The following is a 27,871-nucleotide window of genomic DNA, read 5'->3' as shown; positions in this document are numbered from 1 at the left end:
CTGATTACAACAACACTGGGAATTAATTGGAAGAAGCTGCACGAGAGGAGGAAAGTGCCGAGAAGTGGAGTCTCAGCTTCGGCAAAATACGGCACTTGAAGTGGCTACAACAGGGAGTGACAGACAAGCAGAGCCTTGTCCAACGTTTGTCAAAAACTGAAGTTACACTGATAAAATAATTCCAGTCTCTCCCAAAATGTAAATTTGTTAAAATACTCATTACGATTCAATAGTACGGTCCCTTTGGTAAGAATTTATTTGTGTTGTTACCCCGTCCTTAGAGAGCCTGAATTGTTCTTTAATCCATTAATTCTCCAGGATTTTTCCTCACTTCTCCTAAGAAATCGTAAGCCAGCTCTGAGATGTCAAAGGCTTTGTGGGTGGTTTCTGAGGACAGCAGGTACTGCAGAGCGCCGTCGTTCTCCCGGCTCTTCCTCAAGAAGTCGTGGATCGCCTTCCAGCGGGACATTTCTGCCTCTTCCTCAGCCCACTTGTAGCTGGGGAGGAACGTGGACTGGAGGAGAGGGAAGACAGAGTCGTGGTACACCAGGACAAACACAGACTTCAGGAATTCTTGATCTCTCTGCAGGGAAGAAAATACTTTAGTGCAAACTCGTGGTGCTGCCAAGCACTTCTCCAAAGGATTGTGCACAGGGAGAAGACCAAACCAAACAAGTAACCCCCAGTACCAGGATAACAACGGGAAGAGATTTGACCTTCCTAAACAAATATCCATTGTCTTGGATAAGCCTAAAGAATACAAACCATAGATCAACAAATCTGCTCTCCAAAGCCCTGCCAGTGCTCCCACAAACCACAGGCACTGAGATTTGCTTGTGGGGTATTTATATTCCTTCCTAAAACTAGTGCCACATCCTCCCTGCCCTGGGAGGATGAAACTCTGCTCATTTTCCTGAGGTGGAGAGAAGGGGAACCAGGAGCTCTGATCCCGCGCTCCTCGGAGCAGGAGGTGAGGCTGCCCCTGGGTGCTCCAAGGTGAGAATTCTGTGTTCCCCTGTAGAGGCCAGTCTGGAAAACCCAGAGACTTAAGGATCAGCCTGGTGAATTATCAAACACACGGGAAGGATCCCGACCGCTGCCAGCGGGAAAACTCCTGGAGCACGGAGCGTTCCAGAGCCGCGAGGGCCGTGCCCGGCATCGAGCACTTCACGGCTCAGCAGGAGATGTGGCAGCTCAGAGTCACAGAGCCATGAGGGGTAAGCACCCTGCAGGCAGCAGTCCTGCCCTGGGAGGGGCACATGCCAGTCAGGTAAAACTGGATGGTTCTGGGATCCCGGGGAGTCACCGATTCCGTGAGCAGCTCCCCTTTCCTTTTGGATGAATGGCCCTGAAAAAGCCATTCTGACTCAAGGGTTTGTGTAAACAGGGAGCAATCCTTGTGCACGGGGAAGGAAACATCCCACTGCTGCTCCCAGGAAGTCCTGGATGGAGAGCCAGTGGTTTCCCCATGGAGTTCCCTGCAGCTGCTCTCCAGGCAGAGGGCAGGAGGTAGGGCAGGGTGAGGGCGAGCCTGGTGACAGCCGGGTCAGTTCTCCAGCTGCCTCCACACCAAAACACGGGATTAAAACTGTCTGGGGTGGGGAGATGGGAGGAATCTGGGGGCCTTTTCCCAGGCAGACCTGAGCTCAGAGGTTGGAGGAGGGCAGATGATTTTGTGGGCATGCACGGCCTCTTTTGTATCCATGGAAGTAACAGGTTCTCCACCAACAACGCTGAGACAAAAAGTTTCAAGTTAATTTAATTATCCTCCTCCTCCTGGTTTACTGTTATAAATCAGAGTAAGAAATGTTGAGAACTCTATTTAACATGTCTGTATTTTTCAAGTAAGTGAGAGGAAAAGCTGAGCAGCAATAACACTGACAGGGAGCAGCTAGTTCAGACTCCACTGAATACATGGAAAGAAAACCCCATAGTTTGTTACCTTCTCAGTTCTCTTCAGCGTTCTTTCTCTGTCTGCCCAAGCACTCTAAAAATGAAACGTAAAATCAGACCAAGGCTGTGGAGAACTTTATCTTTTCACAGGACAAAAACACCCTCAAATTTTGTCTGGAAATCCTGACAAGGTAACGTACCCGAAGCGCATCCATCAGGTCTGGCTGATCCACGAGCTGAGGGAAAGTTGCTAAAATAGGATTACAGATTAAATCTGAAACAGAAAACAAACACATTCACAAGGCTAAGTACAGAGCACATCCCGGGTACTCAGCACATCCCTTCCCCTCGGATTTTTCCAAAGGGAAAATGAGCTGTAACAGTTCTCCTGAGGGCAGGGAAGGCAGGAGAGCTCCCTAACAACTGAGTTCTCTGACTGTAGCCAGCTCTCAGTGGCTGGGAGACACACCAGGAGAGCAGACACACAAAAACCAGCTCCTGGTTCACTGGGAGCACCAGCAAGCATATATTCCTTTTAAATATTCCTCATTTACCTGCCTGAGGGGTTTTCCCTCATTCCTGCACCTGCCTTTTTTTTACACACAGCTGCAACTGTGCTGCTTGGTTGGGATGTTATGGATAAACACACTTGGGTTCTACCTCGACCTGGCGTGTCTCGTGTGGCATTTTAAGAGAAGCAGGTACCAAGTGGCACAGAGAATTTACCAAGTGGGGTAAATCCCACTGCACAGGGGTCCTGGTGCTTTTTGGGCTGCCTCTCATAAGAAAGTGCTCTGCTCCTGTCTTTATTTTCATTGATGAGATTGTGGATAAGATTACAAGTGACAGAGGGCAGAATTTTGGTTGAAGTCTTTCCTTTCTCTCGTGAGTTCAAATATTTAATATACACTGTCGTTTCTTCCTCTTGAAGCTGATGGAAAGTTTAGTAAACACGAAGGTTTTACTAAACCAAAACATTTAAAGGCTGCAGGCCAGAACTGATGCCTCCTGTGAGACAGAGCAGGCACTTTAAACTGCCTGTTTCTGAAGTGATGGGTGATTTTGTAATAACAGAAATCTTCCTTAGTGACACACATCCAGAAGAACTTCTGAAACACCTTTCAATCATTTCAAATGAGGTCTGGATCCAAAGGGGTGCAATCTAATCCCAGGAGAGCCTGATCTGCTGTGCCAAGTTATGAAGATCAAATCAGGTAAGTGTGGCAGTTCTCACCTCGTCTTTAAAACTAAGCACTTCAGTTTCTCTCTGTGAGTTTATTAATTAAAGCATTAATTTATTTTCACCTACTGAAATCAGTACAGGCAGGATGTATGTTAAAGCTGAAGAAAATCAGGAAGGGAGTTAAGCACCTCTGACAGATGAAACTGTGATTCAGGTGCTTAAGTATGATAAAGATTCTAAGTTAAAAATGTCAGCAACTGCACAAGGGAATTTATTTGCATAGGAACAGACGATTCATAATTCAGTCTGGAGACGAGACGGGAGAAAACACAAGAAAATCCCTTTTGGTACCAATATAAATTCACCTGTAGTACAGTTAAGAAATGTAAATTTTCCATATTTCAAATGGATTTTAAAATGGGGAAGGCTATAAACTGTTATTAGTTTTGTTGACTAAGGTACAGAGTTGCAAAATCAGGGCAAGCCCCTGAGTTCTAAAACCAGAACTCTTCCACTTCTGTCTCTCCCTGCGTTAGTCAGTGAGTAAATAGTAATTAAAAAATAAAAATAAAGAGGATGATTTACCTCAATGACAGAAACACCTCAGAGAGATGAACAGAGAGGGTGATTCTCTGGAAGAACCTGAGCTTTCTTTGGCTCTCACCTGTGCTCTGCATGCTCGTCCTGTCCCTCAGGAGGGCGTCTCCGAGGATTTGCCGATAAAACGCCAAGAGATGGACGGAGCTCGTGCTCCCAATTAATGTTTCTGGCAGAAAACTGTTGGGCAAACAAAGAACAGCAGTTGAGACTTTACTGAGAACTGCTCCTACAGAGCATCATCCACCAAAACCTGAGGGAAAGGACAGCTCCATGGAGGTTGTTTATTCATGGCATCTCCATGAATCCATCACCGCTTCCGGACACTGATCCAGCTCCAAGGGCCCAACTCCTGCTGTTGCAGTTTTCCATCTTATCTAAACTTAAATTAAGACTTTATTTCCAACAAAATAACCCCAAGCATCAAACAGACATGGAGTACAACATGCAGGTGACACGAGCCTCGGGTTTTTCCACAGCCAGTGTTCCGTGGGAGGGGAACGCTGATCTCTGGGACCATCCCGGGCTGTCTGGAATTCTTTCTCGTTTTGTACTTACTTCAGGACATCTCTGGACTGCACACTCGGTGACCTCAGCTTCACCAGCAGCACAGGCTGTTTCCTGAGTGCCAGGAACTGATGGAAAACCCCACCAGCTGCTGCAGGAACAAAGCCCCGGGATGGAATCAGCCAGGTGGAAAGAACGGCCAGAATTACATCCCAAAAGCCTCATGGGAACTCTTTGCCACCCAGCACTCCACAGCCAAGGGAAGTGCAGGTAAAGGAATCATGAAACCAATGCAAAATGAGAACACACCCACCCAAACCAGGCTGTTGTAAAAAGAGGCACAGCATTTGCCACGGCGTTTTATTTAAATCACATTTAGGAGAAACCACACACCTCTTCTTGATATTGAGGGGTCCACCTCGACACCTCTCTCGTAGGGAGTCCCACCACTCAGCAGCAGCTCGTACATCCTGTCAGAAAAGAGCAGCACAGTTAAAAGAAAATATTTAAGGACATGAGAGAACAGCACAACCACCTTCTGAGAAAGGAAAACCCGCTCTCTCAAAACCTGACACACCCCTCCATGTTATGAGCAGTGTTTTGGATGCAGTGACTGCACCCAACTAAGCAGCCAAACCCCAGGTGATAAATTTGAAACCTGTCTTATACTGGGAAGTGAAGTATTTGGGGAATTTATTGTATTGGGAAGTTAATTATATTGGGAAGTGAATTATTTGGGGAATTTCTTGTATTGGGAAGTGAATTATTTTAAAAGCAACCAGCAGCATTGATTCTTTTCCACAGCTCCAATATTTTTCTTGTAAGAAATTTAGCAGCTGTTTCACTGAAATGTTTTTGAGGAGTCATCACTGCAATGTTTTAGATCTTCCATACGTAAAATTCCTTAAAGAATAATGTAATCTCAGTTCTCTCGAAGCAAGCATGAAATTTAATGTGTAGATACCACGTTTAACTTAATGAAATAGTAAAACAAAATTAGAAATGGGATTTAGAAGAGATTTAGAGACTTAGAGAACAGTGGGTATTTTTTTTTGCCCTGTAATTCAGGTAAATTCAGAATATATATATATATATCTACCAATATTTGCTAAAAAAACAAGTCTTGCAAGTCTAAGCTATGATGAATCATTTCTGTAAATAGACAGAAAGCTTTTTTACACTTAACAGAATAGAAAGTTAAACACTTTATTATTCTTTTAGATCAGTGGGCCCAGAAACTAATCATAACTCAGCTGCAAAATACAAGTTTGTTCACACTCTCCAAGAGAGATTCACTCACAACAACTCTCATCTGATTCCAGGTCTTGGAAACCAGTCTCCAAATTTTTATCTGGGAAAGGGATAAGCAGCCAAGTGCACACACAAAGAAGAGGCAGAATCCCAGAGGACTGGTCTGGGTGAGCAGTGTGTAAGTATGGGAGGTGAGCTTTACTCACAGTGTAAAACAGGTGCATGTACATGGGGATGTGAGAACAGAGAGAGCAGGAAAACGTGTCAAACTCACTTGGAAGGGACGGGAATCCCATTAGAAGTGAAAAGCTTCAGGAATGCCCAGCCACAGCTCAGCTCTCCCCTTACGCCTGTTGACTAGGGAAAAAAGAGAAGCATAAATGCTTTGAGCAGCTGAGCAAAGCACAGTTAATTATAATCACCCCATCAAAATCGTTGTGGTGACCCCCCCCCCCTTTTCCTCTTTCACCCCTGTGTGTTGAAAATCACAACCTGCCTTCCCTTAGGGTAGTTTTTCTGGCCTTTGCCATCTCTTGTGCTAGAACCTGTCGTACTTCTCAGCAGCACATCCATCCCAGATGGACAGGCTGCATCTGGGCAAACTGGAGTTAGAAACCACTGTTCATTCATGCTGTTGGAACAGTTAAAATTTTAGTTTCCAAACTGTACAGCACATCAGTCTGAAACAAATCACAGGGAGAGAAAACCTGCAGGAGTGAAGAGAGAACTGGTCCTTCGTGATGCCACGACAGGGGGTGTTTGGAACAAGTTTTTTCAGTGTAACCACAGGTCTGCTCATGGCCACTAGCCAAAAAGCTTTTATTCTCTAGTTAGGGGCATTGTCTGCCCATAGAATCCCTCCATAAACCTGCACTTGGAGGGATTTATGCTGCACCTTCACACACTCACGTTGCACGTGTAAGTGATGCCAAGCTCAAACAATATCCCAATGTCTGATGACAGAGAGTTGGACCTGACAAAACAGTCACCATCCAGCAAGCTGGGTAAGAGGCCCATCACCTGAGACAGAGAGAGGGAGGGGAAACAAAGAAGTTAATGTAACTATCTGAAACAAATCTTCATTTTTAAAGGCCAGCAAGCACATCCCTCACTCACACAAGACCTCAGACCCAATCCCACTGCAGATAAAAATGAGAAGAGAACCAGTTTCAGTCTAAACCTTATTCTTTTTTCTTTCCATGGAGCACAGCTGTGGAGCACACTAAAACTCCATAGAGTTTTAGCACACTGAAAAGAGACTTCTTAGTGACAAGCAAGAAGCTTAAATAACTAGTTATTCAGTAGCTGTGTCACCTACCCTTGGAGAAAAGGTCCATGTCTGAGGATTTTTAGGCAGCCACGTGGCTCTCACCGTGTGGATGTTACTCAGCACCTAAACATGACAGTGGGAGGGAAAAAGCTAAGGCAAAGTTTTTCTGGAAAGCTCCGCTGCTGTAAGAAAGTGCAGATTATCCCAGGTTAATCCAACAATGCACACTGCAAAGACAACTGGAAGAAAACTGCTGGATGTGGGTATAAAAAGCTGCTCTGCACATAACACAAAAAAGGGGCAGAGGATTGAGGGCAGGGGGGAATCTGACCCTGACCCAGCTACTCCCAGGCCCACCCCAGGAGAGAGATCAGCCCAACTCCACTCATCCCCACAGACACCAACGAGCCACGAGGCACAAGGGCAGCTGGGGGGACCGAAATTATGGGCTCAGAGAAACTCCTGCCCCCGCCCCTCCCAGGGCAGCCCAGCCCAGCCCTGAGCCCCAGGGGCAGGGTGTGACTGTCACTGTGAGTCAGGAGCAGCTCCCTGGGGCACCTCACACTGCCCAGGGGAGGAGAGGGCAGGGGAAGGGCACTTTGGGACTGCCCCTGGCTTACTGTGGGATGGAAGTAGTAATGGGGAGAAACCAAGGCAGAAAAAGGGAGGGATGGAGGTGCTCTGTGGAGTAACAAGGGTGGGACACAGGGTAAGTGTGCAAGTTTGGCCATGCCTGGTGCCTGTCAGTGCAGCCTGTCCTGTTTGCTCATTAAACCCATTCAGAACTGTTTTTCTGGGCGGATGGGCTCAAACCAGAGCAATCCGAGCGTGAGTCGAGCAGCCTGGGGAGGCAGATTGTGTGAGTGAGACAACTGGAGGAGCTGGCTAGCAGAGAACCCAAAGATCCTGGGGGCTCCACAGCCCCTCGGGTCACCCCTGCCACGGAAAGAGCCCTCGCTCACCCGCGTGCCGTCGAACAGGCAGAGCCGGACGTGCCTGCTCAGCACCTGCACGCTGGCTCCTGGCACAGGGATCATCTTGCAGCTGCACAGACTCACAACCTGGGACACTCTGGTCGCTCTGGGATGGATCTGGAATGCAGCACAAGGAAGGGTTAAACCTCCAGGGCCCTCCTGCCCGTGTGGTTTTGTGTGAGGTGGTCACCGCAGGGATTCTCCCAGCCACAAACTCCTTCATGAGCCTTTAGTTCTCCCCCGAGGAGATTGCTACAGGTGTTTTAGTGGGACAGACAAAGTCCTAGCAGGAGAAATATTCCAAAAACGGTGCAGATGAAGATGTGATCGTTAGCCAGTAGGAAAGAAGATAAATTAAATTTGTGATTTCACGGGGCTCGTGGTTTAAAACTTCACACCAGTCACCCACTGCTTCACCCCAGACAGGGAGGGAATCCACAGACTTGAATGGCTCTTAAAAGATACCCAACTTGACAATTTATACTGACTTTTTGCCTAGTGGAGAGGAGGATGTGGTAACATCTCCTGCCTAAGGAGTCTGGGTGGACGTGGCAATCTCTCATTCACCCACCAATGGGAAATCCTGCCACCAATTCCCACCTGGAGATCCCATCACTTCCCCAACCCAAAGGCACCGAGGCTCCCTTACCAGTGATACTCACAGTGTTTTTTTCAGAGTTCCACACCAGGTCTTTGAAAGCCAGCTGGGATGGAGTCAGCTCAGGCTGCAAGTAGGAACTCGCTCGAAACTCATTGCCTACAACAAGGGTGAGTTTGAAAATCCTTCATTTTTTTAAATGATCTTTAGTGCCACAAAATGAACAACACCCAAAACTCAGGTCCAGCTGAATATTTGACCAAACAAAACTATGCAGGTGTTTTCTATGAGCACTGGTTACCATTTGTAAGTGTTCTGCAGTGTTTCATCCCAGGAGCACAATCATTTAATCAACAAAATGAGCTGAAATGTTTTAAACTAAAAGATAACCAAAACATGAGATGTGTAATCATCTTCCCCAAGGAAAAGGGAAGATTGAAATAAAATTTAAAAAAATCATCATTTCCTCCAACGTCAACAGGATCTTCCAAAGAGAAAAATCTTTGAAATTATGAGGAAATTTGTCAGGATTTCACACAGATAAATTAAAACCTAATTGAAGGGGGGGAAAAAAAGCCTGTTATACAGTATTTGATGGGTCAAATATAGCCAATTATAATTAAGCAATACTGGTTGTACAGGCTGGTGACCAGGGTGAGGAACTCACCACAGACCCCTGAGAATCCTGCACTGGAACTATCAGGAGAAATCCTTACCTTTCTCTAGGAGCTGGAAAAGCATGGATGGGCGGAATCCTGTGGGAACTGCTCCTATGGTGGTCAGTACCTGCACTGTGTCATGCTATTAAAACCAAAATTGTATCAGTGTTCCTGCCATAATTCAACAGCTAATTTAGAACTCTGTTTAAACCAGAGATCTGGTGCATGAGCCACCTCATCTGAAGCATTTCTGTGGCATTTCTTGCTACCAAACACCACCACCCCCCCAAGAAAATAGAGATGCTAATTAAAAAGAACAATCTGTAATATGAGACACCATGTTTGGTAAAAGGGCAAAGCTTATCTGCAGAATAATCAACATTATGAGAGGTGTAAGAGGTGCACCCACCTCTGTGATGGCTCGTACAGCACTCCAGTGAGAGTCTGTCCTGGAACAAAAACGGGGGTTTTTAGAGCATAGCCTTGTGGGGACAAAAATTTAAACACTAAATATGGGTCTGTTTTCAAATAGCAGCAGCTCCCTAACCATATCTAACACCTCAGAACTCCCCAACAAACCCACTCAAGAGAAAAAAAAAAAGCACGTGGCTCTTGTGCTGGAAAGAACCAAAGACCCCTGTGAGGTAAGAAATGTACTGCCAGGTTTAAGGAGGAGGAAGAATAATTTTATACTTATCTGCTTTCACATCACTCCTTTTACCTTCTTTTAATTTCAGTCCCATCTGCTGTTTCATCCACCACTTCTATGTGTTCCTCCCTCTCCTCCTGGCTTTCTTCCTCTTTCTTGGCAACCTGCAGTTCAGATTCAAAAGGGCAGAGGGCTTGATTTCTTCCCAGTTCTGTCCTTAAAAGTGCCCTCTCCAACCACAGCCCACGTTAATAGCTTAGAAAAGGAGAAATTCTGTCTGTGATGCATCACTGCAGCTGCAGGAAACTGCCCAACATTTACATGGACTCACTTTGCAGATAAATCATTAAAAAGCCCAAATTAATCCATAGCAGCTTGCAGTCATCAGAGCTGATCTTCAGTGACAAAGATGATGACTTCTATAGTCAAGAAACTTCTTGGCCACATCCTCACAAGGCACAAAAATGCTGCTTTTGATGGACATCTCCACCCCCGTTGGATAAAAACACGGCGTTATTTCCCCAAAACTGGCATTATTTCCAAACAACTGGCATTATTTCCAAACAACTGGCATTATTTCCAAACAACACACTCCCCACACGAGCACTGTGCCCAATGTTATGCAGCTGTATGATCATTGAAAGCCCAGAGGTGAGATAGGACAGAGGTCGCAGCACACCAACCGCAAGGTAGGTCCTGGGAACGAGGCCTCTCTCCCCCTTGGAATTTTCAGCCACCCACCAGCCATCCACCTTCTTGTCGTGGATAAGCAGGATTTCACCTTTCTTTGGCATTGGAAGGAGAGACAGAGACAAAAGACAACCAAATATTTACATTAAAACCCCACAAACCCTTGATTTTTTTCCTACAACAGAGATCCCAGACGCTGCCACGACAGAGGGTGGCAAAAGGACACTGGACTCCAAGAAAACTCCATTTCCCCCCAGATCCCACAAGGAACTGTGTGACTCCCAAAACCATAGGCTTTAGTTATAGTTATTGCTTAATATAGACTGGTCTGCAGTAAAAGCCCTTTACAGAGAGTATTTACCTCAAATGTGAGATCCCCTTCCTGCTGTGCCTCAAAGTTTCCAACAGCAACACATTCTTTAACGTTTGGATCATCCAACAACTTCTCCTCATCTTCTTCTTCTTCTTCACTGTCTTCCTCCTCACTACTTTCTTCATCTTCACTCTCCTCCTCTTCTTCATTTCCATCTTCTCCATGACGACCTTTCTGATGTTCCTCATCCCTACCCAAAACCAATCAGACTGTTTTTATTCTCCTTTTCACCAAACTTTTTGAAATTGCTGTCAGACACAGCGTTTTCAGTCCTGTGTTTTGCTCTCTGTCCTGAAGAAACTCCAAAATCCCAGCGGTGCTTCCTCCCTCCCTCTCCTCCAAACATTATCCAACACCCAGTGAGCCAGAAATCACCGATCTTGCGAGCACTTCTTTTTCTTTCCTTCTATTTTTCAGATAATAAAAGGGATGAACTAACAGCTTTTCAGGGTCCTTTCCAACCATTCTATAAAACCACAGGTTGTGTGTTTGAGCTACTCACACTCTGTAATACTTTGTCACGTTATCCTGACCCAAGACAAGGAGGAGTTTCTGCAGCTGCTGGGAGAGTTTTAGCAGCAGCTTCTCCTCTTCTTCCTTCCTCTGGCTGTAATTCCCCACCGGTGCGGGCTCGTCAGCCTGACAAAGAACACCACAAATTGCCCAAGGAATCAAAGTTCCCCTATAAATTTAGTTTTCCAGACATGCCTTACAAGCTTTCCCCTCCCTGGGCTGCTCTCGCTCCCTCTTTAGTGACATTTTCCTCACCCTTTCAAACTCTGCCAAGGTGAAATTCCACGTTAAAATTTGAATTGCACTCTCTGCTTCCAAAGAATGCATTGGGCTGATAAAACATTTTACGTGCAGGACTTGGACGCAACAAAGCATTAAAATAACATAAATTGATATAAATAATATAAATTGGAGAGAAGCCAAGCAGGGACTGTGCTGTGCTGGGCACTGCTCTTGTCCTGAGGTGCATCTCAAATGGAAGGTTGGTGGTCTTTAAATGCTTTCCCTGGTGAATTTTGGAGGAAACCACAAACAAATTCATCTCCACACTCACTTTTTTCAAAGCATGGAGAGCACTTGTATTCTCCTCCACCAGTTTCTTCAGCTGGATACATCTGCACGGAAAGCAAGACAGACAGATGGTATTTTCTTAAAATTCTGCCCCAAACTGTCCCTGCTGACTGAAAGGCGTCATTTTAGGTGCTGTGTGTCCGGGCAGATTGAGAATTCCAAGCCCAAACAGCAGCTTGGCTGATTATTCCCTGCGAGGTGCAACCTCCCACTTGCATTTGGCAGAATCCCAGCGTAGCTGGGGTTGGAAGGGACCTCTGGAGATCATCCAGTGCCAAGGCAGGGTCACCTGGAGCAGGTGGCACGTGTCCAGGTGGGTTTGGAATGTCTCCAGAGAGGAGACTCCACACCCTCCCTGGGCAGCTCTACCAGTGCTCTGATCCCTCCATGGAAAGAAGTCGTTCCTCATGTTGAGGTGGAATTTGTGGTTTAGTTTATGGCCATTGCTCCTCATCCCGTCACTGGGTGCCACTGAACAGAGTTTGGCCCCATCCTCTGACACCCCTTGGAGATATTTGTATGGATTTATGAGATTCCTTCTTGGCGTTCTCTAGATTTTCCTCAGCCCCGGCGGGCTGGGCAGCAACCAGCCTGCAAAGGAGGAGCAGGGAGACATCTGGACAACCGGGAGAAGAAGGGAAAGGCGGAGAGGGAACTCTTTGCTCCTTCTGATGCAGAGTGATGGGGACGGAGGGATCTCTTCCCACACACGGAGCAGAGCCGGGCGACTCCTGGATGAGCGTAAGACAGGGAGGGAGGGTCGGGGTTTGGGGTGGGACTCGGGACCCCCCTCACCTCTGCCGAAGGGCCTCCCGCTGCCCGGGGGTGGCGGCCGCGCTCTCCGCCCGCAGCGCATCCACCTGGAACGGGGACAAACGGGGGCGGTCAGGGGCCGGGCCGGGCCGTGTCCCCCCGGTATAGCCCCGGTCCGGCCCGGTACCTGCTCCCGCAGCTCCCGGCTCCGGCGCTGCACCCGCTGGAGCGGCCCCCGCGCCCGCCGCTCCGACATCGTCACCGGGCAACGGGAGCGGGGCCGGCGCCGCCCGATGACGGACCGGGGCGGGGCCGGGCGGGGGTGCGCCCGTCCCGGGGTGCAGGGATTCACCAGATCGCGGGGTGCAGGGATTCACCAGATCGCGGGGTGCAGGGATTCACCAGATCCCGGGGTGCAGGGATTCACCAGATCCCGGGGTGCAGGGATTCACCAGATCGCGGGGTGCAGGGATTCACCCGGTCCCGGGGTGCAGGGATTCACCAGATCCCGGGGTGCAGGGATTCACCCGACCTCGGGGCTCAGCCGGTCCACGGATTCCCCGATCCCGGGGCTCAGCCCGGGCAGGGATTCACCCGATCCCGGGGCTCAGCGGGTCCAGGGATCCATCCGGTCTCGGGGCTCAGCGGGTCAAGGGATTCACCCGATCCCTGGGCTCAGCCAGTCCAGGGATTCATCCCATCCCGGCGCTCGGTACCGCAGCCCCGGCCCTGCCACTGCGGGAGCTCCCCAAGCTCCAAAACCACCTTCGTACTGAAGAGCCCCGGGAGCATTTATTTGGCTACAAATTATTAGGCGTTTTGTGATCTTAATCACGGGATCGATAAGGTTGGGAAAGAGCTCTGAGATCATCAAGGCCAACCCTCAAGGGGCGCTTTTCCCCCCACCCCAGAACTTTTAAAACTTCATTAATGCAGTTGAAAACCAGTGGCCTGCAACATGCAGTGAATCCCCTGGCACCTCCCAGACTCAAACAAATGCTCTCCTGGAACTCCTTAACTATGGGAAGGGAAGAAGGAACATACTACAGCCTTCTCCACAATTCCTTATCCAAAGTGCCAGGAGGAATTCTGCCTCCAAAGCCAACATCCTACATTTAATTTACAGGTTCACCCTGCCAGCACACGAGCTATTTCACCACCTAATTGTCCCCACGCGCCTCCATAATGAGGGTTGTTACAAGTGCCCATAAGGCACCTTTTCATATTCATTTCAGAAAAAAACACAGCCAGGAACACCATGTCATGATTTTGGCCACTTTATTGTGTCAGCAGTGCTTCCTGGCAAGGGCAGAGCAGCAGGCTCAGAGCTGGACAAGTGCAGACTACCTTTGGAATGGGGCAATCACAGAACCACAGAATCATTTGGGTTGGAAAACACCTCCAGGATTATCGAGTCCAACCTGTGCTGGATCCCCACGTTGTCACCCAGCCGAGAGCACCGAGTGTCACGTCCAGGTGTTCCTTGGACACCTCCAGGGATGGGGAGACTCCACCACCTCCCTGGGCAGCCCTTTCCAGGTCTGGTATCATTGCTCCTGTATCCTCAGTATTTTGTTAGGCCTGTGGACACAGTTTGGGATCCTGCCTTCTGAAGGGTGGAAGAGTAACCCTGGTATTCCACGGATGCTGTCCCTCTCCAGCAGCCCTGCTATTCCACGGATGCTGTCCCTCTCCAGCAGCCCTGCTATTCCACGGATGCTGTCCTTTTCCAGCAGCCCTGCTATTCCACGGATGCCGTCCTTTTCCAGCAGCCCTGCTATTCCACGGACGCCGTCCTTTTCCAGCAGCCCTGCTATTCCATGGACGCCGTCCTTTTCCAGCAGCCCTGCTATTCCATGGACGCTGTCCTTTTCCAGCAGCCCTGGTATTCCATGGACGCTGTCCTTTTCCAGCAGCCCTGGTATTCCATGAATGCCGTCCTTTACCAGCAGCCCTGGTATTCCATGAATGCCGTCCTTTACCAGCAGCCCTGCTATTCCACGCGTGTTATCCTTCCCCAGCAGCGCTCCCACGCCGTCTCCACCACCGGCGGGGTGTGTGGGGGGGGGAGCCCGGCTCCGGTTTTCCCGGATCTCAGGCCGCGTCCAGCTTTTCCTGGGCAGCGGCGAGGCGGCGCTGGAGGTAGCGCTGCCTCCAGCGGAGGAAGCGGCGGCGGAGCCGTCCCGCCTGCCAGCCCACGGCCACGCCGGCCGCGAAGGCGGCGAGCAGCGCCCAGCGCACGGCCCGCGGCCGCAGCGCCTCCAGCACCATCCCCGGCCCCGGGATCCCGATCCCGGGATCCCGATCCTGGCACCGCCTCCCGCTTCCGCCGCGCCGCGGGGCGGGACCGGCCCCGTTAAAGGCGGCGGGGCCGGGGAGGTGCCGCGTTCACCCCCGCCATGGCCGAGCCGCCCGCGCAGGTTCGCCCCGGGGGTCCCTCGCCCCCTTCTTGCCCCCTTTCTCGCCCTCTTCTCCCCCCTTCTTCCTCCCTCCGGTAACTCCTCAGAGCTTACTCTCACCCCCCACACACACCTCCTGACCGTCTCTCCCGTGTTTTCCCTCCCTTCCCGCAGGACCTGCTGCTGGCAGCAGCGTTCGTCTCCGACGCGCAGTACAACAGGAATATTCCCTTCAAGACGTCCCCCGAGGCGGTCAGGTAAGGAGGGTCTCTGTGTGCCCCCCCCCCCCCCCAATCGCGAGGGAACTCCCAAAAAAGCGTGGGGCGCTCGGAGGAGGGTGGGTGCGTGGGCTGCCAGAAGCTGGTCTTAAGCTGAGATGCTTAAAACAGGGCTCAGCCCACTGTTGAGGGTGGGAAAGGGAATTAAAAACTTGTGTCTTGCCGGAGGAATAAAAACAACATAAAGCCTCCCGAACCTCTGCGGGGATGGAGAGTTTGGGAGGCTTGGCTGGCCCCCTCAGCGGCGTGGAAGTGGCAGGGTTTTGTAGCAGGGGGGTCACAGTTGCCCTGTGTGGGAGAAGCCTGTGCCAGGTGGGCACACCTGGCACTTGTTGGCTTGGAACGGGTGACACCATCCCATCACACCCCAGAAATTCAGGTAACCCACGGAGAGTGTGGCACCATTGCTCAGGTGTGCTCCAGAAAGGGCTGTAGCTGCTGGGGGAGCAGTAATTAAAATATTACTTTCATTGTGATAAGTGAAATTCCCCAAGCCAAGAACAGTTTCCCCTGTGATGGTGACTCCCATTTGAGCTGTTGGGGAGAAGCTGAGCAGCTCCAGGCACGCTGAAGTCACTCCTTTTCCTGGGAGACCAAGAGGGGGTCAGTGTGTTTGTCCCAAAGGCTTTGAACAGGTGTGAGCTGCTGTGGAGCTGTAATGCCTCCCTGCTTTGGGAAAACAGTGTTTCATGTGATTTGGTCCTGACACCTGAAGGATTAAACAATCAGGTTTTGCATTGTCACCTCCGGATGGTGTTATTGGAAGCGTAACCTGAAAGCAGGTTGTTATAACCCTGATATTATAATATTAAATAATATTTATAAGGAGGTCAAATAATCTATTTGTATAACATGATAAATATTAAAGAATGTAATACTTGTTATATATCGTATCACTTTTCCTTGAAAGGGAGTATAGTAATATAATTGGAATATAAAGGGAGTATAATAATATAATTGGAAGCAAATTGCCAACATCCTGGCTGGCAAAAATATTTGTTTGTGGTGCATTTGGTGAGCCCCTGGGGATGTGCCCTGAAGCCTTTGTTTATGGTGCCTCTGCCCTCTTTCTCCAGGCTTTATTATCTCTACAACCACTGGATGATGAGAACAGCCACCTACTTCTTCATCTTTCTCAACCTGTCCCTGGCCATGTTTGAAGAGCCTGCTGTGTACCCGCTCCCCTTCCTGGTGAGTTTTTGGGGTGGAGGCAGCAAGGGTTTCCTGCTGGAGAGGAGTTGTCAGAGGTATCAAGAGATAATGGATGGAGAGAGGCTGCTTACAAGGGCCTGGAGGGACAGGATGAGGGGGAAAGGCTTCAAACTGCCAGAGAGCAGGTTTAAATTGGATACTGGGAAGAAATTCTTGGCTGTGAGGGTGATGGGGCCCTGGCACAGGTTGCCCAGAGAAGCTGTGGCTGCCCCATCCCTGGAAGTGTCCAGGGCCAGGTTGGACAGGGCTTGGAGCAACCTGGGCTAGTGGAAGGTGTCCCTGCCCATGGCAGGGGGTGGCACTGGATGAACTTTACACATTCCAGCACCTTCCAACCCAAACTATTCCGAGATTCTGTGATATGTTGAAATGGGGACAAAAAAGGGGTACAGGAGCTGGACAGGGACTGTAGGAGCCATTGTGGCCATCAGCAAAGGCCAGTACGACTATGGACAAAGTCATGTTGCTGTTCTCCATCTCAGAGAACAATTCCAGCCTTTGGAGCGATTCCAGTCCCACCCTCACGTGTGAAAGGAGAAGACAAATGTTGCTCTTAGGCCTGACTTCTCTGCAGCCTTTATTTGTTCTGCACCAGTGTGATTGTGACAGGTGTGCTCCTTGAATCCTAAGCAAACCCAAATTTGCTGCCTTTAACCTGCCTGTGGCAGGGAATCCCACAAAAGGAAGCCTGGAACTATTGCTCGGTGCCAGGTAGGTGAGTGTGCAAAACAGCTGACAGCAAACCCCTCCTTTGTGCGGCCTCTGCTTGTTGTTTCTGTGCCTCAACACCCTCATCTGTGCAGGAAGGGGTAGTGCTGCCCCTGGTTGTGCTGACTGAGCCCCTCCTGTCCCTCTGCAGGTCACATCCGTGCTGGAGGTGTTGTGCCTGCTGGTGTTCCTCGGCCGCCTGGCACACTTTGCCACGGTCACCCTGCACAGCGTGTTCTGGAAGGACACCAAGAACATCTGCATCATGGTGGCAATCCTGGTGAGTTGGGCCCAGGGGGAGCCTCTGAGGTCCAAGTGGCCAATGTGGATGTGTTTTTTTTTCCCCTCCTGTTGCTCTCCTGGTATCACAGACCTGACGAGATCCATGGCTAAACCAAGCAGCTCTCACAAACCTGTTGTGCAGGCACCCGCCTTGTGTCAGCACACACTATTTTCTTCTCCATCCAGACATGTTTCCATTATTCCTTCTGGGGTTTTTCCTTCTTTTTCCTGCAGTTATCCCTGACAGACTTGGCTATATATGGGGTCCTCAGGGTGTACGGCGTGAGGAGCATCCGGTGGTCGAGAATTGTGAGGCCCATCTTCCTGATCAACTTTGCGGAGAGTCGCCAGGTGAAGGCCTGCTGGGATGTCCAGGGGCCTGTCTTTCGGACAGCCTGCTGCTTTCTGGGATCCAGGGGATGTAGCAGAAAGGTTTTTGTGCGGAAAAGGCAGAATGTGGGGTCCTGTGAGTGAAGGTTTCTCTCGGAGGTGGGCTGAGATGGACAAAAAGGTGGATTCACACCACCACGGGCTTCAAACCTGTTCTTCCCCGAGTCAGGGGCCAGGTTACTTATTCCTGGAAGTCTCCTGGGTAAACAAGTGTCGTGCTGTTGTCAAACTTGTAGCCCAGATGGGTGATTTGGACTCTGATTCCTCTCATCACGGGGAGATCTTTGCCCTCCTGCCCGAGATCGCTCTGCTCCTGACCTACAAATGAGTAAACTGTCGTGTGGGGGCCTGGGGGAGGGAGCAGTTGAGCTTTAGGACTCAGAGCATGTGTTTTGTGGCCTGGAGTGATGGATTTCAGTTCCTCACTGGTCCCCTGCAGCAAGGGCATCTCAGCAGTGCCTCGGGGCCCTGTCTGGTTCGCTGAGTTTGTGGTGCCATGTGGGTGGGGTCTCTCCTTCTGGGATCTCCCCTGGAGAACAACAAGGAGAGGCCTGGGAGTCCTGCACAGGTTTTATCAGAACAGAGCTGGCACATCTGGTACCTGTGCCCCACTTTGCCTGCCTGTCCCTGTGTGTGGGTTTGATGCAGGTGAGCAGAAAAGGGGTCCCACTTTGGTTCTAAACCCTTCCCTTCCCCCCCGGCAGATCCGGAGAGCCTTCCGCAGCATCCGCAACACGCTGCCAGAGATCACCTACGTCTTCCTGCTCTTCATGTTCAGCCTGCTCATGTTCTCCCTCATGGCCCTGAAGCTCTTTGGAGAGAGGTGTGAACGCTTCTTTTGCTCAGAGCTGGGTGGGGAGAACGCGTGGGATCCTTTGGGCAGGAGGGAGCCCGGAGACTCCCAACGATTATTAGGGAATGCAAGCACTGCTGGTGTGTGCAGCTCCCTCAGTGCTTAACTCCAGACTGTCCTTTTCCTCCTAGGAATCTCCAGACAGCAGAAGGTTTGCCATATTTCAGGAACTACCTGGAAATTGTGTTTGACCTCTACGTGCTGGTGACGACGGCGAACAGCCCGGATGTCATGTATGTCATGTCTGTACCATCAGGGGTCTTTCTCCCATGATATTTCCACACATATATAATGTATTCATGCCAATAGTTTATACTGCTATGCAGCCTTCTTTAATTTGCACAGCACTGTTAAAATTCTGTGAGGTTGGGCTTCCCATCCTCACCTGCTTTGATGGCACCTTCCCAGTGCCAACCAAAATGGGAATCAAAGAGCAGGACAGGGAGGAATGGCACGTTTGTTTGCATGCTGGAGATGGACTGAGCACAACTGGGATGGTACAGGAACCCTGGGAATTTAAACAGAGGAATAAAATGCTGCTCATCCTCTGAGAGCAAGGAAAAAAAGGAGGTCTGAGTGCAGTGAGAGCCTGAGGGCAAAAACCAGCTTATGACTGAGGCATCACCTCAAGTCTCTGCACTTAAATGTGGCCACGCTGGCAGAAGATTAATCTCTGTGCTCTCTCTCCTGCATCACTTCAGTCAGACAAAACAGGATGAAAACCCAGCAGAAGAAAACTGTTCTCTAGCTGAACTAATGCAGTTTTTAGCTTGGGTGTTGCCTGGCTATCACAGCAGCACTTAGAAATCCAGTTGGTAATCTGTTTCCTTGTGGATTCTCTTTCCCTGTGTGTCAGCCTAGCAAGCAGCAATCCCTCTCCCCTTTCTCTAGGATGCCAGCATTTGACTTCAGCTCCTGGTACGCCCTGTTCTTCATCGCCTTCGTCATCGTCAACACCTACATCTTCATGTCTCTCTTCCTGGCTGTGGTGTACAACAACTACAAAAAACACCTCAAGGTAATGCTTGGAGGGGGAATGGCCTGCTGTGCTCTGTAACCTGGTAGGGAAACCTCTGGCTTTCCCTTGGAAATCTCATACTGGGGGGATTGCTGTGAGTTCTGCTGTTGGAATTGAACAACGAACTATTCTGTGGTGCTTTGAACCCAGCAGACAGGAAGCAGATGTCTCTGCAATATCTTGGAGGCTTAGCCCTAGCTCAGAAATGCTGCCTCCATGCAGGGAACTGTTCTCGGATGTTTTTTAAGTGCACAGCACGTTTGTTCTGCCACTGCATGTGCTCTTAAAGCAAAGGAACTGGAAATGGGAAGTCTGAGTAAAGCAGAATTCTTGTCCTACCCAAACTAGGGAGGGGCAGTCTGGGATTTGTGATCAGAGAGCTGGAAATTCCTGGGTGCTCCCACAAGGGGACTGGCTGTTTCTCAGGAAGCAGTCTGGGTGTCCCCAGGGTTCCAGGTTCTTTAGCCTGCTCATAGTCTCTTGGAGAAGAGGATCTCCACCCTGACCTCAGCAGTATTCACTTATGGATGTGTCCAGCACGTGTGGACACATCCTCTTTGCTTCTGTGACCGTGCAGATCCCGTGATCTTTGTCACCTCCTTCCTGTTTGATGCTTCCCTTTGTCTTTCCTTCCGGTTTTTCAGTGCTCTCCCAGCATCCAGAAATCTGTTGATCCTTCCAGAGTGCTGCCTGCCAAACACCCATTCCTCATCACCCTCACTCCCTGTGCTGTACTTTGTATCTAACATCACTCCCAGCGTGTTCCCCTGAGTCTCTTCTCCCTTTTGTGTTGTGAAAATAAGATTATTTATGGAAAAAGGAGGGGGGGATGGGTGACTGGAGCTGCCCGAATCTCGACGCTCTCCCTAGAACGAGATCCGCAAACTCGCCTACATGAAGCGCCGCAAGATGATCGAGGCCTTCAACCTCCTGAAGGAAGAGGAGGGAGAGCAGCTGGTGGTTCGAGAAGCCCGCTGGAAGCAGCTGGTCAAACTGGTGGCTCCTGATATCAGCAACTCCCACCGAGAGCTGCTGCTCCGCATCTCGGACAATGAGCAGAAGGGGTTCGTAGGTGAGCATGTGCCCAAGGGAGTGGGGAGGAGCTGGGGCCGGGAGCCTGATCCTTCAAGGGGTTAGGCACTGGGACTTGTGGTCTCTAATGGTTTGGAATAACAGGATCATTTTAAATGGAAAAGACCCCCAGGATCCTTCAGTCCAACCTTGTCAACTGGCTCAGAGCGCTGAGTGCCGTGTCCGGTCATTCCTTGAGCACCTCCAGGGATGGCGACTCCAGGCCCTTCTTTCTCTTTCCCTCCAGATTCCTGGAGTCCTGAAAGGTTGTCCTTACTGCCTGTGCTGTAGCCCATGTCGTGCACACTGTGGGTGGCTCTTTGTGGCCATTTGACATCAGGCCAAGCTCTCCCTGGTGTGTGGGACCTCCTGTTCCCAGCACAGGATGAGGAAAACCTCCCTTATAATCAGGTTCTTCCGAGCAGTGGCTCCCCACGCAGTCCTCCAGATCCTCTCGCTCTGCTGCTGCTGCTGTGGGAATATCAGGAGGGATGGGTCAGTCTCCTCGTGTGGGATCATTCTGTGGTGGTTGTTGCCCCGTGGTTTGAGCCAATCCCCCCGGGATGGGCTGGAGGAGCTGTTTGAGTGCCACGTTCAGCCTGTTGCGGACACCACTTGGGGCACGGGCATGGCTGCTGCTGCGAGCAGATCTGCCTTTGCCAGACGCCGTGTTCTTGTTTAACACCAGCAGACTGACGTGTGGCGCTCTCCCCTGCTGCAGACAAGAAGAGCTTCGTGCAGCTGGCAGACCTGCTCAACATCCAGGTGGTGACGCTGAAGCTGCGCAGCCACCCCCTGGCGCGGTGGGTGCCCCGCGTGTACGGCTCGGCGGCCAGTCGGCTCCTGCGCGGCCTGGTCAGGCACAGGTGAGGCTCCCGTGGCCCGAGGCTCACCTGGAGGTTGCACACAGGGTTTAGGCTGGGCTTCTGTGCACAGCTCTGCTCTCTGCCTGCCTTCAGTGGACTGCTGGCGAGTCCACGCCTCGTCCAGTCCCACTTGTTCAGCTCTGGTGCAGGTGCTGGGTGTAACAGGGTTTGTGGCCTGCCTTGAAGGACCAGACTAAGGCCTTCACTGAAAGCTGAGCTGACCTCAGCAGTCTCTGCAGCAAAGCTGCCTTGTGCTGCCTCATCAGCTCTTACAATGAGCTGTAATTCCCTGTTTCATCTCAGGGTCTTCCCAGAATTCCAAAATTGCTGAGGTTGGAAGGAACATCTAGAGAGATTGTCTGGTGTGACCCCCCTGCTCAAAGCAAGGTCAGCTGCAGTAGAATATTGAGGGCTATGTCTAGTTGGATCCAAAGTATCTCCAAGGATGGAGACTCCATAATTTCTCTGCAGCCCATTCCAGTGTTTGACCACCCTCCATTAAAAAAAAACCCAACAGACCTTTTTTGTTGAAATGGAAGTTCCTGTATTTCAACTTGTGCCCTTTGCCTCTCATGCTTTCACTGGACACCACTGGGAAGAGTCTGGCTCCATCTTCCCTACACCTTCCCATCAGGTATTTAGACATACTGAGCTGCTCCTGACCCTTCTCCTTGTCAGGCTGGACAACCCCAGCTCTCCCAGCATATCCTGTGTGTCAGACTGTCCTGTCCTTCCATTGGATTTGTGACCCTTGGATGCACTAGTTCCAGTGTGTTCAGGTCTCTCTTGTACTGGGCAGCCCAGCTGACACAGCACTCCAGTACTGAGCAGATGGGAAAAATCACCTCCCTGGACTTGTTAACATCACTCTCCAATTTTTGTGTCAGGCTTCAAGAGGAAAACTAAACTCCTCAGTAACTTCCCTAAGCTCTCAGGTTTGGGGAGAACAGATGGGTGAAGAATGTTTGAGAGAGGAGGCAAAGAACTTCAGAAGTGACTGTGTAACTTTGACCCTCTTGGGAGTGACAAACTGATCTCTCTCTCTTCTTGCAGGGCTTTTGTTTGGACTTACGATGCGATCATCCTGATAAACGCCATCTTCATCGCTCTGGATGAGGAGACCCCTTACATCTCCTACGCCGAGTGGGTGTTCCTGGCTCTGTACGTCACCGAGATCCTCCTGAAGGTGTACACGTACGAACCGAGGGCCTTCTTCGGGAAAACCCAGTTCTGGAACTGGTGAGTGCAGCGGGACGGGGTCCGTGCTGAAGGTGCTGTGAGGTGTGGTGAGGTCTCTGTGCTCAGCTCCTCGAGGACTGAGCGGCTCCTGGAGAGAGGAGAGATGGGCTGCCCCACTCCCGTGCGGGGGGTGTTGTGGCGATGTGAGTCAGAGGATGTTGTGCTCTTTCCTGGCTCTGCACTGCTGTTCTCTGCCCTGACCAAGGGGACTCTGCAGCACGTGAAGATGGTGGGCGAGGGAAGGAGTTTTACTAAACGAAACTTCCCCATCTGCCCACGGTCTGAGGTGGCACAGGGCTGCCTGGCACAGCTGTGAGGAAGAGGGGTCGCTCCTTGTTTCAGGCCCTTCCCCATCACCCCAAATCTAACAGCGCTGCCTTCCCTCGTGCCAGGTTTGACACTCTCATCATCTTTGCTGCCCTGACTGCAACGATTCTCAATGCCACCCTGAAGTCGAGTAAGTGCAGCTTTAGCAGCCTGCATGCCTGGGCATCCTGGTGGTCTCCATCAGCCTTCTGCCATCACCTCGGGCTTGGGTGGCTTTTGGACAGGACAAGGAATTTCCTGGAGGGTTTCTAAGAACTAACACGATCTTTCTCTTTCCCTTTTTCTTTTTTTTTTTTTTTTTTTTTTTTTTTTTTTTTTTTTTTTTTTTTTTTTTTTTTTTGTAGCTCCCTGTTACAGTGTTTAACAAGGACATAATAGCAATGAATTGATGAGCTTTATCTTAATGCTTCCCTGCTTATTTTTCATAATGAACATGTCTTTTTTTTTGTTTGTTTGTTTCTTTTCTCAGCCACGAAGTACAACAGCCAGCAGATCCTGGACATCGTGTTCATCCTCCGGGTCCTCCGGCTGATCCGGATTGTTGACAGCATTCAGAGGTAACGCAGAGAACAGGGTGGGGAGGTGGTTTTTGGGGAGGGGGTGGGTGCTCTGTGCCAGAAGCTGGCTGAGACAGTGCCTTGAGTGCCCTGCATGGCCCCTTTGTGGCCACTCCACAAAGCCTCCCAGGGCCTTGTCCCAGCATGCCTGGGATGAGCCCAGTTGCTGCAGCCTCTCTGGAGGCTTGGTTTATTCGTGTGGGGAGCATTTGGTGGCTGGAGTGGGACAATAAAAATGGCAAAGAGCCTCCCCACAGCAGGTGTTGTGACTCGTTCGCTGCAGGTTCCGGGTCATCATGAACACCCTGATAAACATCGTCCCGACAATGCTGACTTTTGGTGGGCTGACTCTGGTAAGAAATCCTGGTCTCTCAGCTCAAAGCACTCCAGTTTGACAGGAATGTGTCTTAACTCTCCCACTTGTGCTGTTTCCAAGGGGATAAATGCAAATCCCTGGATGGCAGGCCCTTGGAACTGTAAGTGTCCGTTTGATCCATGGTCATTGCTTAGGCAAATGTGTGCAGAGGGGCTGGGTTCCTGCTGGATCAGGATCTTCTTTAGATCCATGGGGCAGTGAAGGTGTTCTGGCTTTGCATCAGAAGGAATCAAACGTGGTTTGGGCAAGAGGCTGAATGAGAAACCTGGTTCTCAAACGATTTCCTAGAAGCGGCTTCTGTTGTGATTTGGGAACGCTTCCTTTCCGTGTATTTATAGTTCTTGGCTTATTATTCCTGCCTGGTGGCTGCTGTGGGGTGGCTTGGGTCTCTTGGACTCTGTGCTGCTCCCCAGCACCTCACTGTGCCTGTGGAAACCGGGAAACCTGCTGGGATGCTCAGCTTGCCCTGGAGCTTGCTGCTTGCTGGAGAAAGCAGGTGACGGGGGTTTCTCTTCCCAGGTTGTGTACTGTGTGTTTGCTATCATTGGCATGGAGCTATTCCACGGGAAGATCCAGTTCTTCCCTGCCGACTCGAACGCTCCTCACGCCCTGGAGTGCGGGAACCCGGCTCTGAAGGATTCCCTGTTTGCCCGGGGGAAGTACTGCAAGAACAACTTCAACGACTTCGCCTCGTCCTTCATCGTCCTCATGGAGCTCACCGTGGTCAACCAGTGGCACGATATCCTTTGGGGTCCCACCTGGAGCTTGGGGAGCAGGACTCGGTGATCCTTGTGGGCCCTTTCCAACTCGGGTTATCCTGGAATCCGTGCTCTGCTTTTCCACCGGTGCTACACATGGACAGACAATGGGGAAGTGGTCTGTGCTGCGTGGGGTTTCTTTGGGTGGTCTTTCCTGGTTTCTCCCTCAGCGCCTTGTTCTCCTCCTGCCCTCTCGTCCTTAACTCCCACTGCACTCTTTGCCAACGGATTTGCCAACGTGACGGTTCAGCCTGCCAAGCTGTACTTCATTGCCTTCCACATTGTGATGGTGATAATCATTGTCAAGTGAGTTTTGGGTTGGTTTCACCCACTCTGGAGGGAAGAGGGGCCCATTCCCCTGCCAGGGCACTGCTGGTGGTCCCAGGGTCACCCCTGCTGTGCCATCCCTGAGATGGGTGGGACATGTTCAGAGGGATCTGCTACATCCTTGTCCTCACTGAGTGCTGCTCTGTCTTAGAGCTCCCCATCTCCAACAGATGGAGTGCTGGGAAACGAGCGTGGGAATGCTGAGACAGTCGGTGGTGCCAGTAAGGAAATGCTGCCGTGTAATTCTGCTCCTCACTTCTTTCAGCATCTTTGTGTCCTTCATCTTGGAAGCTTTCTTTGTGGAGTACTCCCTGGAGAAGAGCGAAGTGGAAACTGCCATCGAGCAGAAAATCCAGGAGCTGGGAATGGGAGTTCAAGAGTGAGTACCCCTTGAAATGGGTAGTGCTGGGTGTGGCTGACGGGGGCTGTGGGACTGGAGGGAAGAGCCACCCTCTGTGTTGAGGTGTGAGCTGAGCCTCCTCTTCCTTGTTACAGAGTTGTGGCTCCTCAGCCATGCAGCCCATGGGCATTGTCCTCCCTTGGCTTTTCCAGCCCAGGGTTCCTGCCCAGAGGACGGGAGACGTGCTGGGCATTAACCCCATGGCTGGTGTTCTCCCTGCCCTGGAGAACCCATCACTGCTGGGATCACGTGGGACCCTGGGATAGGGTGTGCCCCCCTTCCCAGGGTAACTTCCAGCCCTTCCTGTGCAGGGATGAGCTCCAGGATGAACAGCTCCTTGATAACATGGAGAGTGACGAGCACGAACTCGAGGGGGAAGGTGGGACGAAGCCACAGCCCAAAGGGCTCGTGTTTAAAATTGCCTCCAAAAGTAAGTGTGTCCCTCCAGTGTGTCCAGGCCTTTTGGGGAATCTCCCAAGCCTTCCTGCTCCTTTTGGGCTATAAAAGCAGCTAAAACCCCCCTGGAGGCTTTGGGAGAAATGCAGACACTAATGTTTGTTTGCTGTTTCTTTTTATTTCTGTAGCACCTTTTCCTCTCCTACGTCGGCCCTTCTGTGTTCCTTGTCCTCATTTAACCACCCTCTGAAGACACTGCCTTGGTGGCTGAGTAGTTCCTGCATTGCCAAGAATCCTGCTTTCCTTTCTCCTTCCTCTATGGACTTTGCATTCCTCCTGGCTTGGATCACGGGGTGACTATATCCTCCTTTCTGCTACTATTTTTCCTTCTTCTCCTGGCTCTCTTGCTGTTCCTCAGCAGCTCCCCAAGATCCCTCTTGGCTGGCTGGGATCAGGTGTCCATTGTGAGGGAATAGAAGGGGTCAAAATCCTAAATAGTGGTCTTATGTGTGGGAATAGGGGGGGCTCAAAATCCTAAATAATGGTTTTATCCTCGACGAGCACCCACAGTGCTTAAAGTATAAATATAAGTATTTATAAATATACATAACTATTTTTATAAGTACTTCTAAATATTTATAAAGTGGAAATATAAGTATTTATATACTTTATATATATATATATATATGAAGTATATATCCCTTGGAATGTAATCTGGGGCATTTTCTTGTCCCCCCAGGATACAGGACGGTGGATGCTCTGCTCCAGCGCATGTTTGAGGCAGAGATTCCCCTGGAGGACGAAGGCCCTTCCTTGGAAGAGATCCTGAACTTGTCCCCCAGCGCTGCCATTCCCAGGAATCCTAATTCCGAGAGCGTGGCGTGAGGGGTGGATTGGGAAGGAGGAGCCGATTCCCGGCTGTCCAAGTCCCTGGAGTTTTGTTCCCTGGCTGCTCACGTGTGGGGGGCCTGGGTCACGCGGTGGAAGGGGCAGCTGGTGCCCCAAAACCAGCTCCGTCATGTAAAGGAGCTTTATCCCATGTCCAGTGTATAAATGCTGGGATTGGAAGGCAGAGGGGGGTCGGGGGACCCGGCTGTGCCGGAGTCAGGATGTTATGGGATAAGTACTTTTGTAACTGGAACTCTGTATGGCAGCACTTTCCTATGCAGCTCTGGAGCAGTGTACACTGAGGGAAGAGGCTCTGGAGCACAGTAAATCCAGCAGTGTGCAAAAACAATGGAGTGTCTTGGAGTTACTGGTGGGAGAGAGCTTGGGGGTCCTGGGAACAATCCTGGAATGGGGGCAGGAGAGGGGGCTGCTCCTCACTCTGATGCTGCTGAGTGCACAGCCTGACCCAGGGCTGGGAGAAATCCCAATGGGACTGGGTTTGGGCTTGGTTTTCTCCTGGTTTTTTTTTTTTTTTTTTTGCCCAAAACAAACTTTTCAAAGCTGAGAGTGAGGCAAGTGCCAGGGAAGAAAACTCCAAGGGGGTGATAGGAAGGGCTTTCTCCCAGGCCAGGGCACTGTTGAGGCTGGAATGACTTAAAAATGTTTGTTGTCACTCTCTCATTTCCCAGCCTGGAGCACAGTTTGTGTTCCCTGAATTGGATGTGGAGTGTGGAGGTCTCATATGCAGGGAGCAGCGTAGGCAACACGAGCAGGATGTTGGAAGACCTGTTCCTTAGCTTTCCTCCCGTGGCTCTGAGTCTCTTTCCTAACTTGTGACCCGTGTCAGGTGGTGGGGTTTCTTTAGTTCGGTCTGGTTTTTCTCGATCAAACGAAAAGAGTGGGTTTTACCACGGGAAGGATTAAGGAGGTTTTAAAAAAGGTTGGAGAGAGTTGTCCAATGTTTCCGTCAGGCTTTTCACAAGTCAACCCCTTGGGTCCTGCCGGGACTGACAGAGAGAGCAGCCAATGGAACCGTGAGGGAGGCG

At 50.5% G+C, this 27,871-nt stretch overlaps 3 protein-coding genes across 6 annotated transcripts; 1 reads left to right on the top strand and 2 right to left on the bottom strand.

The window, feature by feature from the left end:
• Positions 1 to 233: 233 nt before the first annotated feature.
• On the bottom strand, positions 234 to 12,736 carry NPHP1 (nephrocystin 1). 2 transcript variants are annotated; one of them, XM_027737402.2, is made up of 20 exons: positions 12,668 to 12,736; positions 12,523 to 12,587; positions 11,711 to 11,771; positions 11,147 to 11,283; positions 10,633 to 10,834; positions 10,265 to 10,366; positions 9,654 to 9,745; positions 9,342 to 9,381; positions 8,990 to 9,074; positions 8,338 to 8,432; positions 7,664 to 7,792; positions 6,750 to 6,824; positions 6,341 to 6,451; positions 5,706 to 5,788; positions 4,574 to 4,650; positions 4,232 to 4,331; positions 3,741 to 3,853; positions 2,094 to 2,167; positions 1,943 to 1,987; positions 234 to 583 (listed from the first exon to the last, which is right to left on the bottom strand). In XM_027737402.2, exons 1-20 carry the CDS (start codon positions 12,734 to 12,736, stop codon positions 299 to 301), a joined length of 2,040 nt encoding a protein of 679 aa, XP_027593203.1. In that variant the 3' UTR covers positions 234 to 298. The 2 variants fall into 2 exon arrangements, with proteins under 2 accessions (XP_027593203.1, XP_027593204.1); XM_027737403.2 differs by having other exon boundaries at positions 234 to 514.
• A 1,005-nt stretch (positions 12,737 to 13,741) lies between these two features.
• On the bottom strand, positions 13,742 to 14,751 carry MTLN (mitoregulin). The gene has a single exon (XM_039384552.1). The coding sequence runs from the start codon at positions 14,749 to 14,751 to the stop codon at positions 14,575 to 14,577; it is 177 nt and encodes a 58-aa protein (XP_039240486.1). The 3' UTR covers positions 13,742 to 14,574.
• Positions 14,752 to 14,781: 30 nt separating this feature from the next.
• Positions 14,782 to 27,174, top strand: LOC113996392 (two pore calcium channel protein 1-like). 3 transcript variants are annotated; one of them, XR_005564768.1, is made up of 20 exons: positions 14,782 to 14,900; positions 15,054 to 15,136; positions 16,234 to 16,348; positions 17,229 to 17,357; positions 17,594 to 17,710; positions 18,454 to 18,572; positions 18,734 to 18,835; positions 19,494 to 19,620; positions 20,491 to 20,692; positions 21,413 to 21,557; positions 22,611 to 22,796; positions 23,189 to 23,253; positions 23,593 to 23,680; positions 23,964 to 24,033; positions 24,576 to 24,795; positions 25,030 to 25,120; positions 25,407 to 25,520; positions 25,853 to 25,971; positions 26,126 to 26,290; positions 26,677 to 26,768. XR_005564768.1 is itself a non-coding variant. In XM_027737401.2 (19 exons), the coding sequence occupies exons 1-19, from the start codon at positions 14,880 to 14,882 to the stop codon at positions 26,820 to 26,822; spliced, it is 2,259 nt and encodes a 752-aa protein (XP_027593202.2). In that variant the 5' UTR covers positions 14,782 to 14,879; the 3' UTR covers positions 26,823 to 27,174. The 3 variants fall into 3 exon arrangements, 2 of the variants coding, with proteins under 2 accessions (XP_027593202.2, XP_039240484.1); XM_027737401.2 differs by lacking the exon at positions 26,126 to 26,290 and having other exon boundaries at positions 26,677 to 27,174; XM_039384550.1 differs by lacking the exons at positions 14,782 to 14,900; positions 15,054 to 15,136; positions 26,126 to 26,290 and adding an exon at positions 16,852 to 17,080 and having other exon boundaries at positions 16,261 to 16,348; positions 26,677 to 27,174.
• Positions 27,175 to 27,871: the final 697 nt, after the last annotated feature.

Source organism: Pipra filicauda, unplaced genomic scaffold (assembly GCF_003945595.2).
Source record: "Pipra filicauda isolate LSUMZ 115617 unplaced genomic scaffold, ASM394559v2 scaffold35_size7292922_pilon, whole genome shotgun sequence".
Lineage (NCBI taxonomy): Eukaryota > Metazoa > Chordata > Aves > Passeriformes > Pipridae > Pipra > Pipra filicauda.
Note: the sequence above shows the minus strand (reverse complement) of the source record. Positions and strands in the feature narration are given on the sequence as shown.